The following is a 17,152-nucleotide window of genomic DNA, read 5'->3' on the forward strand; positions in this document are numbered from 1 at the left end:
GGCAGGTAGCTCAAATAAACCGTGTCTCCACTGACTCAATTCTATTTTCATTTAGAGAGACATCCAAGGACCGATGGTGCCTTAAATCCTAGCCAACAGCTATTAAATCATCTAGTTTAAGTCATGGATTGGCAGGATTCAACACAGCTTACTCTGTATACATTGTAGTTTATTTAATCTACCTTTACCCTGTTTCTTTTTCCTCCCAGGAAAGGATGAGATACAAAAGAAAAACAATTCAATTGTTATTGCTTTTATTGTTTCTATGGGCCTTACATAGAAAGTATCATATCAGGTAACTTTAAAAAGTTAATGAATATTTTATTCTGGTGTTTGGTAAGGATCTGGCATGTCAGAAGGGGGACAGGCTTATGTCAGAAAGGTGGATGCTGAATAAATCAGCATCAAATGTATCAATCCAAATATACCCAAATGATATCCAAATATATCAGCATAAACATGGCCTCAGCATAAAAATTCTTTGTTTCTAATGGGAACAAAGCTAAATGTAATTTTTGCAGGCCCATATGTGTGAGGAGAAGCAATGTTAAGCTACCAAGACAGTTACCTTGTAATTATGGCAGTGTAATGTTAGTAAATGTAAATGTTATAGAGAAACTGCCTTTTTTAAATAGGTGGCATCTTCTTTAAAAAAATCCCTAATATTGGTGACTCCAGGAACTATGTATGGTATTTGCCCTCTGCATATTTGAGACTAATAGAAAGATTTCATTGGCAATTAGCAAATTTCATTGTTTTAATGATATTAAGCAAGCTTCTCTTTCATTTATACCTCACAGAATTCATTGTTATTGTTGTTTTTTAAGAAAGAGCATATGAGGTCCTTAACTGCAGTGATTTTTATCATGTTCAGTACTATATCTCTATAACCAGCAATGTACTTGGCACATAGCATGTGTCTTAGTCTCTTCAAGATGCTGTAACAAAATACCATAGACTGTATGACTTATGAACAACAGAAATTTATTTCTCACAGTTCTTGAGGCTGGGAAGTCCAAGATCAAACCACTAGCAGATTTGGTATCTGATGAAGGCCTCCTCCTGGTTTATAGATGGCCATCTTCTTGCTGTGTCCTCACATGGTGGAAGGGGTGAGGGAGCTCTCCGGGGTCTCTTTTATAAGGGCACTAATCTCATTCATGAGGGCTCCAACCTCATGACCTGATTACCTCTCAAAGGCCCCATCTCCTAATACCATCACGTTGGGGGTTAGGATTTCAACATATGAATTTGAGGCGAAGGCAAACATTCCCTCCATGATATTATGTGTTCATTAAATATTTGGTAATATTAGGTAATAAAATGGATTGATGGAATATAACTCTAGTCATCTTAAATGTGGAAACTCCTTATATAAGTTTAAAATTAATATAATGCCTTTCATTTATCCTAAGCCCAAAGAAACTACAGAGGATGTATCGGTGCTGGTAAGTCTTTATTTATGAATATGCTATGACCTCTTCTTGAGGACAAAACTGGTTGGAGGGCAATGGAGTACATGCAGGTCCTTGGTTCCTGCGGGCAGAGTAAACCAATGCAATTTTACAGACGCTTCTTGGAGAGAAATTCATTTAAGGTCAGCGTACTAGGAGTCAAAGAAAGAGCAGACTGGCAGAGTGCCATCTCTGATAGAGGAGTGGGACCTGGTTACGGGAATGTGTTACAGGAGCCAGAACCCAGCCTCCAGGAACCTTGGGTCTTTTAAAGCTCTGGGCAAACACTCAGGAGTAAAATCTTGGCTAAAAGACTCTCAGCAGATTGTATTAACCACACGCCACCTACAAAATCATGCCATCAGAATGTGCGCAGAGAAGAAACTTCCCCCAAAATTGTGCAAGATCCAAAATCATAATATGTTCTTTAGTTTCTCCCTATAGTTATGGGAACCCACATAGTGCAGTGAATGTAACTATCCTTTCTGACGCTTGCTGTGTTTGGGGGCCCTGTCTCTCTGATGGTTCTATGATTTACAACACCCCCACTAAAACCATGGCTCCATACTCGGGTGAGCTGCGCTATGCTCGAAAATAACAGAGTAAGAAGGTTTTCATGTACCGGGCAAAGTATGTTTCCTCTCTATATAGCCATCTCTAACAGGAGGCAGTAACTTTCAACCACCTGAAAACAGCAGGAAAACCCCTAAGCAAAGGTGGGAACATTCAAGGAAAGTCTGCTGCAGCAGAGGCTGGGAGAGGAATGCTTTAAAATGTTTTCTGGTGAAAATGTATTCAATGCAATACAATCTATTAACATTAGTTCTCCTTAGCATCCAGATTCTATAGCCTTAACATCCTAATACTCATCATCCAAAAGCATCGCTGTCAATGGAAGTGGGGACCTGGGTAGAATGCTACGTCTCAGTCACAACCCTGACATTGCAGTTACTCCTGTCTGTGTACACAGGCACAAAGACAGTCCCATGACATAGGACTCAGCTCCAGAGCTGCCCAATCCCCTCATTAACTCAGCCCGGGATCAGCTCTCCAGGCCGCCATTAGAGTATATCGTGAGGAGGAGGAGTAAGGACTCAGGCACAATGGCTTGTCTTTCCACCCACTGTGTGATTATGGACAAGATAATAAAAGCTCTTTGTGCCTCAGTTTCCTTATCTAGTAAAATGGGAATATTAATAATAATAACACTACCTATCTCATAGAGGTGCTCTATGGATTAAATTAGATGATTATTAAGAAAGCATTCAATATGTATTAGCTATTAATGAAGGGAATCTAACCTCACCTAACAGATTAGGGAATACTTCCCTCAGGAAGGAATATTTAAAATGAGACCTGAAGGCTATGTGGGAATTCGCTGGTTGAAGTTGTGGCATGTTTAAGGAAATAAAAAATGGCCAGTGAAGCTGGAAAATTATAAGTGTGGGGCTAGGTAGGAGATGTGGCTGGAACAGTGTGAAGGGACAGATCATGCAGAACATTGTGGCCATATAAGGAATGTGGACATGATCCTTAGGACAAGGGGAAGCCACTGTACACTGTTAAGCAGAATTACGACATGGTAACATTGGAGCTTCAGAAACATGACACCGGAAGCAGAGGGGAAATGTGGATAATGGGTTGAAAAGGGGCAATGCAAAGACAGGCAGAGAGGGCAGAATGTTGTTAATTCTGGGGAGATGGGAATATGGAGGTTCATTATATTAATTTCTTTACATTTGTGTACGTTGGAAATTTTTCATACCACTAAGTCTTTTTAAAGTGAACAAACAGTGAGACCAATTAGGAGGCTATTGCAGTAGCCCAGACAAGAGATGATAGTGACTTGAAGTCATGTGGCGGCAAGGAAGGGAGATAGGGGATGGATTTGAGAGATGTTCTGGAGGTAAAACCAGCAGGGTTTAGAGACGGATTTGATGTTGGGATTTGGGGAGTGCTCTGAGTGTAGAATGTCGCTCATATTTCTGCCTTGTCAATCCAAGTGGATCCAGTGAGATAAGGCAACCTATGAAGAGGACCTACTTCGGGGAAGAGATGACGACTTTAACACCTCAACATCTTCATTTTGTGGTGTCTGTGTAAACTTCAAGTAGAAGACTTCAGAACACAGTTGGATATACGAGTCTTAAATTCCTGGGAGAAGCCTAGTTGCACATAAAAATTTGAAGCCACGGGAAATGCCCAGAAGAGAGTCAGATGATCAAATAGAGGGCCTAGAAGAAATCCTTCTGGGAACAATGATCAAATCAAGGCTCCTGCCCAGATAGGGTATTGAAGCCTAACTTTAGACAAAAGGAGGGATATATTTCCATTGTGATAGAAGGAAAAAAATTCAGTGCTATAGGTAAATTTGGAGGTGAGGTGGTAGAAAGTTGAGAGAGATTTCATCTGATGGCTGCTATTTTCTGTGTAAATTAGAAGAAGGTTACCAGAGGGGAAGGGGGGAGGGAGGAGGGTGAAAGGGATAATTCGGTACATGTGTGTGGTGATGGGTTGTAATTAGTATTTTGGTGGTGAACATGATGTAATCTATGCAGAAATAGAAGTACAATGATGTACACCTGAAATTTTTACAATGTTATAAACCAATGTTACTGCAATAAACAAAAAATTAAAAAAAAAAAAAAAAAAAGAAGAAGGTGAATGAGAACTGTGGAAACACATAACGATTTCTGGGCAGCACACAGTTAGGTTGAGGTTGGGAATCATGATTTTTCCATGCCACTACCATCAAAGTTCATCCTTGTTTTTCTTACTGCTTCATGCTTATTTTGTATTTTACATCTTATTATAAAATAGCCCATGATTTGATAGACACTGGATTATCTCACACTCTAGTAGATATAGTTTGACTCTTTGCATTATTTTTCCTATAGGTCTGTGGATACTCCACCAGAAGAATTAATGCTATCAGACTGGTTTTTTCCCAAGTAAGAATTCCAAATTTAACACATGTGAGATTAATCCGTAGAATGCTCAATAGAAGTTAATATATGGCAACAATACCACGACTGGCATTCCAAATGTTGGCGAGCAGATGTATCTTGGATTGCATTTTTAAAAATGGGTGCTCACTGTCAAAGAAGAAATGTGGTTTGCAGATTCCAGCTCAGCATAATAAAGCAGAGTATAGTGTGGTGGGTTTCTTTGTGAAAGACAATAGCTTATTAACTGGCACAGAATCCCACCAACAAGACAAGGCAGGTCTTCGTAATTCAAGGTGATGATTCATTATAACAACTGAACACAGAAGAAAACTGTATCATCATTTAAATAGATTTCAAATAGCCTACTGATAAAAATTCAATTCCCGTTACTTTTTTTTGGCTTAAACAACAGAAATTTATTTTCTCTCACTTCTGAAGCCTGGAAGTCGAAGATGGAGGCGTCGGCAAGTTTGGTTTCTCCCGAGGCCTCTCTCCTTGGCTTGCAGATGGCTGTCTTCTTGCTGTGTCCTCACATGGCCTTTTCTCTGTGCACATGCATCCCTGATGTCTCCTCCTCTTCTTATAAGGACACCAGTCCTATTGGATTAGGACCCCACCGTTATGAAATCATTTAACCTTAATTACCTCTCTAAAGGCCCTCTCTCCAAATAGTCACTCTGAGGATTAGGGCTTCAACATGAATTTGGGGGAGACACAATTCAGTCCATAACAGGTTCTGAAGTAGTTAATATAATCTTTTCCTTCCAACTGCACTTCAGTTCCCATCACATTTTTCATCTTTTTTCCTTGATGACCATTAAGGTTGAACACCTTTTCATACGAATATTAGCCAATTGGATATTCACTTTTGTCAAATGCCAGTTCATATCCCCCCTACCAGTTGGATTATTTTTCTTTTTCTTATAGATTTGAAAAGGTTCTCTTCATAGTCTAGATACAGTCTCATCATCAGTTATATATTATGGACTATTTTCTCTCTGTAGTTCACTATTTTTTTTATTGTGGTAAAAGTCACATCGTGTAAAATTCACCACTTTAACCACTGTAAAATGTACAGGTCAGTGGCTTTTAGAATCTTCACAATGTTGTGCAACTATCACCACTATCCAATTCCACAATATCTTTATCACACCAAAAGGAAACCCTGTACCCAGTAAGCAATAACTCCTCATTGCCCTCTCCCCAATGCCCGACAAACGCTAATCTGCTTCCTGTCTCTCTGGATTTGCCTATTCTGGACATTTCATATGAATGGAGTATAATATGTGGCCTTTTGTGTTTGGCTTCTTTCACTTAACATGTTTTCAAGGTTCATCTATCAGTACTTTCATATCAGTACCTCATTCCTTTTTATAGCTGAATAACATTCCATTGCATGGACATACTGTATTGATCAGTTAATGGACAGGGGGTTGTTTCCACTTTTTGTCTATTATGAGTAATGGTGCTATGAACATTCATGTACAAGCTTTAATTTGAATTCGTGTTTTTACTTCTCTTGGCTATAAGTGGAATTACTGGGTCACCTGGTAATTCTATGTTGAAGTTTTTGAGGAACCATCAAACTGTTTTCCATGGCAGCTGCATGATTTTACATTCCCACTAACAATGTATAAGGGTTTGAATTTCTCCACATCTTTTCCAACACTTGTTATTTTATGTTTTGTGGGGGTTTTGTTTTACTTATGGTCATCCTAGTGTGTGTGAAATGGTATCTCCTTATAGTTTTGATTTGCATTTCTCTAATGACTAATGATGTTAAGCATCTTTTCATGTGCTTATTGCCCATTTGTATATAGACGGAAATGTCTATTCAAATTCTTTGCTCATTTTTAAATAGGGTTGTTTGTCTTTTTATTGCTGTGTTATAAAAGTTCTTTATATATTCTGGATACTTGACTATAAGATATATGATTTAAAAATATTTTCTCCCTTTCTGTGGGTTTTATTTCACTTTCTTGTTAGTGTCCTTTGATGCACAAAATTTTGTTTTTTGGTGAGCTCCAATTTATCTATTTTTTTCCTTTTGATGCCTGTGCTTTTGGTGTCATATCTAAGAAATCATTGTCAAATCCAAGATCATGAAAATTTACTGTAGTTTTCCTCTAAGAGTTTTATTATTTTTGCTCTTATATTTAGGTCTTTGATCCATTTTGAGTTAATTTTTGTATATGGTGTGAGATAAGGATCTAACTTCATTTTTTTATGTGGATATTCAGTTGTCCCAGCACAATTTGTTGAAAAGACTATTTTTTCCCTATTGAATCGTCTTAATAACTTTATTTAAAATTAATTGATCATAGTTGTATGAGTTTATTTACAGACTCACTTCTGTTCCATTGATCTATATGTCTATCCTTATGCCAATGCCACACTGTTTTGATTACTGTATCTTTGTGGTAAGTTTTTAAATCAGGAAGTGAAGTGAGTCTTCCTCCAATTTTGTTCTTTTTCAAGATTATTTTGGCTATTTGGGTTCCCTGCAATTCCTTATGAATTTTAGGCTCAACTTTCAGAAGAAGAAGGCAGTTAGAAAATTGATAATGTATTAGTTTCCTAGGGCTGCTATAGCAAATTACCACAAACTGAATGGCTTAAAACAACAGAAATTTATTTTCTCCCAGTACTAGAGTCCAGAAATCCAAAATCAAAATGTTAGCAGGGCCATGCCCCTTCTGAAAGCTCTAGGGAAGAATCCTTCCTGTCTCTTCCAGCTTCTGGTGGCCCCAAGCATTCCTTGGCTCATGGTAGCATAACTCTGCCTCTGTCTTCACATGGCTTTCCTGTCTGTGTCTCTCCTCTGTGTGTTCTTTTGTCTTCTTCAAAGGACACCTGTCATTGGATTTAGGGCCCTACCTAATTCAGAATTAGCTCATCATAATTAATTACATCTGCAAAGACCTTATTTTCAAATAAGGTAACATTCTGAAATTCCAAGTGGATTTGAATTTCGGGGGGACACTATTCAACCCACTACAGGGATTACAGTGAATCCGCAGATCACTTTGTGGTGTATTGCCAGCTTAACAATATTAAGCCTTCCAATCCATAAACATGGGATGTCTTCCCATTTATTTATGCCTTCTTTAATATCTTTCAACAATGTTTTATAGCTTTCATTGTACAAGTTTTGTACCTTCTTGGTTACATCTTTCCTAAATATTTTATTCTTTTTGATCCTATTGTAAATGAAGTTGTTTTCTTAATTTCACTTTTGGATTGTTCATTTCTAGTGTATGGAAACAGAAATGATTTTTGCATGTTGATCTTGTATCCTGCAACATTTATTAGTTCTAATAGATTTTTTGTAGATTTCTTAGAATTCTCTCTGCTAGTAGAGACAGTTTTACTTCGTCCGTTCCAATTTTATTTCTTTTTCTTGCCTAATTTCTCTGGCTAAACTTCCCATACAATGTTGAATGGAAGTGGATAAAACAGACATCCTTGTCTTGTTCCTGATTTTAGGGGGAAAGCTTTCAGTCTCTCAACAATAAGTATGATGTCAGCTGTGGGTTTTGCATAGATGCCCTTTATTGTGTTGAGGAAGTTCCCTTCTATTCCTAGTTTATTGGGTATTTTTATGGTGAAAGAGTGTGGGATTTTGTCAAATGCCTTTTCTGTATCAGTTAAGATGATCATGTTTTTTTTGTCTTTCATTTTGTTAATATGCCGTTTTACATTGATTGATATATGTATGTTGAACCAGGCTTGCATCCCTGGAATGAATTCCACTTGGTCATGGTGGGGTTCTAATATGCTGCTGGATTCAGTTTGCTAATATTTTGCTGAGGATTTTGGCATCTATATTCATAATGAATCCTGGTCTATAGTTTTCTTTTCTTGAGATATCTTTGTCTGGCTTTGGTATCAGAGTAATACTGGCCTCATAGAATGAGTTAGAAAGTTTCTCTCCTTTTCTATTTCTTTGGAAGACTTTGAGAATGATTGGCATTAATTCTTTAAATGTTTGGTAGAATACACCAGTGAAGCCATCTGGTCCTGGGCTTTTCTTTGTTGGGAGATTTTTTATTACCAATTCAATCTCTTTACTTGTTATAGGTCTATTAAGATTTTCTATTTCTTCTTGATCCAGTTTTGGTAGTTTGTGTGTTATTAGGAATTTGTCCATTTCATCCAGGTGATCTAATATGTTGGTGTATAGTTGTTCATCGTATTCTCTTATAAACCTTTTCATATCTGTTAGGTCTGTAGTAATGTTCTCAATTCCATTCTTGATTTTAATAATTTGAGTCATTTCTGTTTTTTTCTTGGTCAGTCTAGTTAAAGGTTTATCAATTTTGTTGGTCTTTTCAAACAACCAACTTTTGGTTTCATTGATTCTCTCTATTGTTTTTCTTTTTATCTATGTCAGTTGTCTCTGCTCTGATCTTTATTATTTCTTCCTTCCACTTGCTTTGGGTTTAGTTGGCTCCTTTTTTCCCCTAGTTCCTTAAGGTGGAAGATTAGACTACTAATACAAGATCTTTCTTCTTTTTTAATATAGATATTTACAGCTATACATTTCCTTCTGAGTACTGCTTTTCACTGCTTCCCATAAATTTTGGTATGTTGTATTTTCACTTTTATTCATCTCAATGTATTTTCTAATTTCCCTTGTGATTTTTTCTTTGACCCATTGGTTAAGAGCGTGTTGTTTAATTTCCACATATTTGTGAATTTTCCAGATTTACTTCTGTTATTGATTTCTAATTTCCTTCCATTGTCAATGAAAAAGATAGTTTGTATGTTTCCAACCATTTTAAGTTTATTGAGATTTGTTTTATGGCCTAACATATGATCTATCCTGGAGACTGTTCCATGTGTATTTGAGTATATATATTCTTTTGTTGGTTAAAGTGTTCTGTGTATGTTTGATTCTTTCTTTTGCCTGATCAAATCTGCTGTTGAGAGCCTATAGTGAATTTTTTCATTTCAGCTATTACACTTCTCAGCTCCAGAATTTCTGTATGGTTCCTCTTTATAATTTCTCTCTCTTTGTTGATATTCTCTATTTGCTGAGACATTGTTCTCCTGATTTCCTTTAGTTCTTTGTCCATGGTTTCCTTTGGCTCCTTCAGTATATTTAATATAGTTTATTTAAAGTCATTGTCTAGGGCCGGCCCTGTGGCTTAGCAGTTAAGTGCGCGCGCTCCGCTACTGGTGGCCCTGGTTCAGATCCCGGGCGCACACTGACGCACCGCTTCTTCGGCCATGCTGAGGCGGCGTCCCACATACAGCAACTAGAAGGCTGTGCAACTATGACATACAACTATCTACTGGGGCTTTGGGGGAAAAAAAAGGAGGAGGATTGGCAATAGATGTTAGCTCAGAGCCAGTCTTCCTCAGCAAAAAAAGAGGAGGATTAGCATGGATGTTAGCTCAGGGCTGATCTTCCTCACACACATAAATAAATAAATAAATAAATAAATAAATAAATAAATAAATAAATAAATAAATAAATAAAGTCATTGTCTAGAAAGCCAAATGTCTGGGCTTCCCCAGGGACAGTTTTTGTTATTTTTTTTTCCTGTGAATGGGCTACATGTTCTTGTTTCTTTGTATGCCTCATAATTTTTGGTTGAAAACTAGACATTTTGAATATTATTATGTGGTCATTCTGGAAATCCGATTCTTTTGCCTCCTCAGAGTTGTTCTTGCTTGCTGTGGGTTGTAGTTGTTTGTCTGTTTAGTGATTTTTCTAAAAGTCTGTATTCTTTGTCTTGTTTGTTCTCAGAAGTCTCTGTTCCTTTAGCTTGGGGTCAGCTAGTGGTTTGACACAGATCTCCTTAAATGCCTAGAGCCAGAGGTGGGGGCGGGGGTTGGAGGACAGAAGAAGAAGAAGAAGAAGATGATGATGAAGAGGAGAAGGAGAAGAAGATAAGAAGAAAAAAACCCTCTCATAGTCTTTGAAGATTGGCTCTGTGTTTGGGCCTTCCTTCAACACAGCCCAGCTGTTTACAACTCTGCCTGAGCCTTCACTTTCTGCTTGCACTGAGCCTAAATATCAGCCAGAAGTGAAAGCCTAGGGTCTTCACAGATCTTTTCTGAGCATGCATCCTACCCTGAACATGCACATGGATTTCTCAGTTCCTTGTTATACACAGGATCTTGTCAAAGCCCATATTTCCCAAAGAACTCTCTTGCAAACTTTTCCTCCCAGGCTTTCAGGATATCTAATGTTTATTCCACCTGTAATCTTTTGCCTCAGGTGGCAAGGATGTGTTCTTTTTTAAAATGTTTTCAAGGAACGCCCACCATTTGGCCACTTTTCCATTCTGAGAGTCTTTTTTTTTTTTTCTGGGAAAGATTCTCTCTGAGCTAACATCTGTTGCCAATCTTCCTCTCCGTTTTCTCCCCCCTCTCCAAAGCCCCAGTACACAGCTGTATATTCCAGTTGTTAAGTCCTTCTAGTTCTTCTATGTAAGCTGCCACCATAGCATGGCTACTGACAGAGGGATGCTGTGGTCTGCACCTGGGAACCAAACCCGGGCCGTCAAGTGAAGTGCACCAAACTGTAACCACTAGGCCATCAGGTTGGCTCCACTCTGAGAGAGTTCTGAGTAAGTGAAACAAAGGAAAGCACTATGAGTCAGGCCTTCTGGGAACTCTCAGACAGGTCAAAACAAACACACACAATTCCTTGGGAATTAGATCCACTCTTCTCCCTCTAGAATCAGACACCCACACTGAGAACATGGTTTGCTGTTTTCAATACAACCGCTATACTGGAGAGGGAGTTGGTGCAAGGCTAAGTTGAAATACCAAAAAGCTTTCCTACTCCTACCATGTTGAGTCATCTTTTTCTTCATTTAACTTTTGCTCGGTTCCTCTAAACCTCTTCCAGAGTTCTGACAAAGTTGATTCTGACAGTATGCAGTAATATTAGCACTGGCAGCACTTCAGATTATGAAAACTGGGATGTTCATTTTCAAAATATGGCCTCTGAAAATAATCAATGTCAAAAAGCCTAAGACCAAGAGATCTTGTCCAAATATAAGGGAAATTGTTACTTTAGACTTTGGGCAACATTTCAACTATGTATCTTCAAATATCTTGGAATCGTAGTATAACTAATCTGTATGTGTACGTTTATAATGACTGGCCATTTCTGATAAGTTTTTTCTCCAGTTTATCATAACCATCAAGGCGCCTTGGTTTAGGACTGAGGAAATGCTGCAGTCAGACACAGGCTTTAAACACTAGTAATATCTACTGCAGTTTTATTAAAGGGCATTTTGTTCATAATTCTTACCTCTTTCTTACAGTGCATCCATGAACTTGACTACTACCAAGTGGTCAGCTCCGGTTGTGTGGCATGGCACTTACGATGAGGGAATATTGGAAAATTATTATGCAAAGCATAAAATTACAGTGGGGTTGACTGTGTTTGCTGTGGGAAGGTAGGTAATGCCAAACGTCCTTTACATTCAGGCTTTTTATTCTAGAAAATAGGAGATTATCAATAATCCCATCTCAAGAATCTAGAAAAAGTAGAGCAAAATAAAGCCAAAGCAAGAAGAAGAAAGGAAATAATAAAGAGAGCAGAAATCCATGAAACTGAAAACAGAAAAGCAACAGAGAAAAATCAATGAAACAAAATGCTGGTTCTTTGAAAAAGATCATAAAATTCACAACTATCCAGGAAGTCTGACACAGAAAAAAAATGACACAAATTACTGATATCAGGAAAGAAACAGGCTATATCACCTCAGACCTTGCAGACATCAAAAGAACAATCGGAGTACTACAAAACACTCTACACACATAATTTGACAACTTAGATGAAATGGACCTTGACAAGCACAAACTACCACAACTCACTCAACATGAAATAGATCGTTTGAATAGACCTATAGCTACTGAGGAAATAGAATTCATAATTTTAAAAATTCCCAAAGTCTCCAGGCCCAGATGGTTTCCTTGGAGAATTCTACCAAATATTTAAACAGGAATTAACATCAATTGTATACAATCTCTTTCAGCAAATAAAAGAAGAGGGAATACTTCTCAACTCATTTTATGAAGCAAACACTGCCCTAATACCAAAATCATAAAAAGAAAGTACAAAAAAGTATTAAGTAAAGTGGAACAATGTACATATTACCCATTAAAATTATAAAGTTTATCAACTTTATAGCAACTTATTATTAAATATTGATAGTAATTTGTTCTTAAAAAAGAAAAAACATGTAAAGAAAGAGGAAGGAAGGAAGGGAGAAAGAGAGAGAGGGAGGGAGGGAGGGAGGGAAGGAAGAAGAAGGAAGAGAGGAAGGAAGGGAGGATGAGAGGGAGGGAGGGCGGGAGGAAGGAAGGAAGGAAGGCAGGCAGGCACGCAAGCAAGGAAGGAAGGAATCCTTACAGAAGAAGCTTCCTGTGTACCTCTTCCCCAGAAGGGGAAGGGCGCAGAGAGTGACCCCATGCTGGGGCAGGGCTTGTTACCTTCAAGACACAGATGGAGCTTCTGATTCTTTCCCACCTCCTCTCCATAGAACACACTGAGTCTTGGAAGAGTCCTATGTAAGTGAAGGGGCACTGAAACCAAAGCCTCATTAACTTCACCATAAAACCTCCTCTGTGTGTTAAAGAACCCCTGAAAGTCTCAGGAATTAGTGTCTTCAAGTTGTTCTGAAATTAGGAGTATACGTGGGTTGAAAACAGGAGGACAGATGGAAAATATCTATATGGAGCATTTAGACATGAATATTTGCTACAAGGATGAACAAATAAGCCCAAATAATAAAACAGAAAGCCCCAGGCAAATGTTAAAGACCTTATATTTATTGGCAATGATATTGTAGATCTCTAGGGAAAGACTTCCATAAATGATGCTGGAGAAAGTCGATGTCAACATGGGAAGGTTGGAATTGTACCTCTATAGCATACAAGCATATACAAACATCAATTCCCAGGTAGTTTAAAGACCAAAAGTTAAAGGAAAAGCTATAGTATGTCTTCAGGAACTCAGGATAGAAAAAGATTTCTTAATCAAGACACAGAAGATAATAATCATAAAAGAAAAGACTGATAAAAGTGACTGTATTAAAATTAACTTTACCTAAGAACACTTCAGAAAAACCCAAATCGACAGCCATTCTGCAGAATACCTCATCAGGGCTCTTTTCAAAATGGTCAGGGTCATGAACAACAAGGAGAGAAACTGACACAGATTGGCGGAGACTAAGGAGACATCATGACTAATGCAATGTGTGTCCTGGACTGGATCCTGGAAACTAAAAAGGCCATTAGGGGAAAAATTGGTGAAATCCAAATAAAATCTGCGGTTTAGATAAGAGTAATTTACCACTGATAATTTTCTAGTTTTGACAAATGTACCATGGTTATATAAGACAGTAACATTAGGGGAAGGTGGGTAGATTGTATATGGGAACTCTCTATAATATATTCTCAACTTTTCTGTAAATCTAATATCATTCCAAAATAGAAAGTTTTTAAAAATTGAAAAAAATTAAGTTTGCCATTGTAGTGTAAGTGCCTGACAATAAGCTTTTTTGATTGTAAATGCCTGACATGAAGCTTTTGATTGCCAAGCCGTCTATTTCAAAGACATCCATCTCAAATAAACATGTTGCCAGCTGTGGGACATGGTTACTAGCTAAACCACTAGATAAAGAGCCAGGTCACCCCACCCATGGAGTCCCCTTTTAGAAAGCCCTGGGTAACCTAGATAACTGACCGCTTTTTCCTTGCCATGCTTTAATTCCCACTCTTCCATCTTAAATTCGCCAATAAAGAGTGAACTGGTGAAACCCTAGGCACCCCACCCTCCACCCCAATAAAAGCAGAACCCCCAGTCCATGCTCTCTCTCTCTCTCTCTACCTGCGACCTTGTTGTGTGGCCCCAGCATGCCGTACCCTCCTGGACTTGTGAGTAATAAACCTCATTTTTTCAAAGTTCCCTGATGGTTGTTGCCGAGGTGCATCTTGCAATCATAATAAGAACCACAAGGGCTGGTCCAACCACAACATTGGCTCTGGTAGGGGAAAGGTCTGTGGGGGTCCCACCACAAGTAGTAGGAGCCCAGGTGAGTGCCCCCAGGCATTCCTAGCCAACAGCATCAATGTCAACAATCTGAGACCAATGCAAAACAGCCCTATAACACACCATACACAAATATAATTCAAATGAATAATAGACTTAACTGTGAAAGATAAAACAATAAAGCTACTAGAAGAAAATGTAGAAGAATATTTTCACTATGTTGAAGAGGCAAAGATTTCTGAAACATGATACAAGAGCATTAGCCAGAAAAGAAATGTGGATAAATTGAATTTCTTGGGAGTTGCTAGCTTCCAGCTCAGTAGAATACTTTGTGATATTTTTCATAATTTACCTGATAATTTTAGTTTTCTTGTGACCCCATCTGCTGTATTTCTTAAAACTTAGATTAACATCCAGAACTTATTTTTTTATTTTTATTTTTTTGTGAGGAAGATTAGCCCTGAGCTAACATCTGTCGCCAATCCTCCTCTTTTTGCTGAGGAAGATCGGCCCTGGGCTGACATCTGTGCCCATCTTCCTCCACTTTATACGGGCAGCCACCACAGCATGGCTTGACAAGCGGCGCATCAGTGCGCACCCGGGATCTGAACCCCAGGCCGCCGCAGCGGAGCACGCGCACTTAACTGCTATGCCACTGGGCCGGCCCCAGAACTTATTTTTAATGATTATATAAACATTATTTGAAGCTGAGCCACCTATGATTACCCTTCCTTTCTGAATTTACCCAAGCCCATTTATCACTCTGAGCATCCTTTACTGGCTTGAGAGACTGGAAATGAGAAAGTTTTGCTTTCTAATCCAGCAGTTCTAGCACCATATTAAAGGCTGACCATACCACCTCTGATCTTTTATGCATAATTGACTACTCATAAGGCAAGGCACAGACATCAATAACTACTCTTGCAATGACTCAAGACCTTTCTTGCCTACACCTTCAAAGCAAGTTCCCATTGCTCTGATAACCCTGAAAAGTCTGGCTCTCATTTTGCTCTGGACTCTGTGCAGTTTCCTGATCTCACTCAAGTTTCATTCCCTCTTGTGAGGAACTCCTCTTCTCTACTATGATCCACGGAACCCCATCAGGGAGAGGAAAGGCAGATAATTTCACTTTATTTTATACTACTTAAATACAACTCAAGAAGCATATCAAATATTTGGTTGCTTAGTGGCATTTCTGGATAAACTACACTTGGTGTAATTTAAATAGTATGTGTTCCTCTAAAACATAAGAAGATGAACTTAATCATTTCTTATTTACTTCACAGATACCTTCACTACTATTTGAGAAGATTTCTATTATCTGCTGATCAGTATTTTATGGTTGGCCAGAAAGTCATAATTTATGTCCTGACAGATGATTTCTCCAACATGCCATGGATACCACTGAGTCCCCTCCACACAATCAAAGTTTTTGAAATTAAGCAAGAGAAGAGATGGCAAGATGTCAGTATGATGCGCATGAAGACCATCAGCGAACATGTTGTAGATCACATCCAATATGAAGTTGACTTCCTCTTCTGCATGGACGTGGATCAAATCTTTTTAAGGAAATATGGATTGGAGACTCTGGGGGAGTCAGTAGCTCAGATACATGCTTATTGGTATAATGCAAATCCTATAGATGTACCTTACGAGAGAAGTCCATTCTCAGAAGCATATATACCTGTTGGTCGGGGAGATTTTTATTACCACGCTGCTGTATTTGGTGGTACTCCAATTCAGGTTCTCAGTATTGCTAGGGAGTGCTTAAAAGGAATCATGACTGACAAGAGAAATAACATTGAAGCAGTGTGGCATGATGAAAGTCACTTAAACAAGTATTTTTTTCTCCATAAACCCACTAAACTCTTATCACCAGAGTATTGCTGGGATTTTCGTAGAAAACATAATGCTGATATTAAGTCTGTCAAACTCTATTGGGCTGTTAAGAATTATAAAAATCTTAGAGCAACAGTATAATTTTATAGCCCTTCCTTCATGTTTCTGAAGTTAAGAGCATCTTTTTGTCTCATTCCTTAGAAAGTTAGCACTTGACAAATTTTAGCACTAACAAAATGGCAAGCCCACCAACACAGCATACTCATACTTTTCCTCACATTCATTTTGAATCATATAACATAGGATGTAGCAATTGCAGAATGAATATATTGACATCAGATGGAAATATAGTGATTTCATATCCTGTGTGAACGTTGAGGAACTATTATTTGTTGGATCACATTGAACAAAATAGAATCTGTCACAAGAAAATGAAACCTGAAATATTTTTGTTGATCCAAGTAGACATACATTTCTCATGTTGTTTAAGGAAAGCGATTATCTAGAGGTGTGGGTAAGATGAAGTCACTGCAACTATATTAGTCTACTTTCTATATAAAACTGTGAGGACATTAAAGCTGCCAGCAGATGAGCAGACAGTTACTTAGGAAACTTTGAGTCATTCAAAAAGAACTATGTGTTTTAAAACTACAAAGCTGTTTGTTACAAAAACTAATGAAAATAAAAGGAAAAATAGAGAAAATTGAAAACCCCCCTTTACTCTGCCATGGAAAACTTATCCCTCAATATTCCTTTTATATGCATTTATATACTCACCCCTGAATACACACACACACATTCACACACATGTGTGCTTATACAATATTTTATATGCATTGACTTATACCACACACATGTACACATACATGCACACATACACATTTTATCAG

At 38.1% G+C, this 17,152-nt stretch overlaps 1 protein-coding gene across 1 annotated transcript; it reads left to right on the forward strand.

The window, feature by feature from the left end:
- Window positions 1-587: 587 nt before the first annotated feature.
- On the forward strand, window positions 588-16,937 carry LOC101389515 (N-acetyllactosaminide alpha-1,3-galactosyltransferase-like). The gene is made up of 4 exons (XM_014782106.2): window positions 588-1,448; window positions 4,352-4,405; window positions 11,689-11,823; window positions 15,710-16,937. Exons 1-4 carry the CDS (start codon window positions 1,435-1,437, stop codon window positions 16,401-16,403), a joined length of 897 nt encoding a protein of 298 aa, XP_014637592.2. The 5' UTR covers window positions 588-1,434; the 3' UTR covers window positions 16,404-16,937.
- The last annotated feature ends 215 nt before the right edge of the window (window positions 16,938-17,152 follow it).

This window comes from Ceratotherium simum, chromosome 29, assembly GCF_057802395.1.
Source record: "Ceratotherium simum simum isolate JZ-2026a chromosome 29, ASM5780239v1, whole genome shotgun sequence".
Lineage (NCBI taxonomy): Eukaryota > Metazoa > Chordata > Mammalia > Perissodactyla > Rhinocerotidae > Ceratotherium > Ceratotherium simum.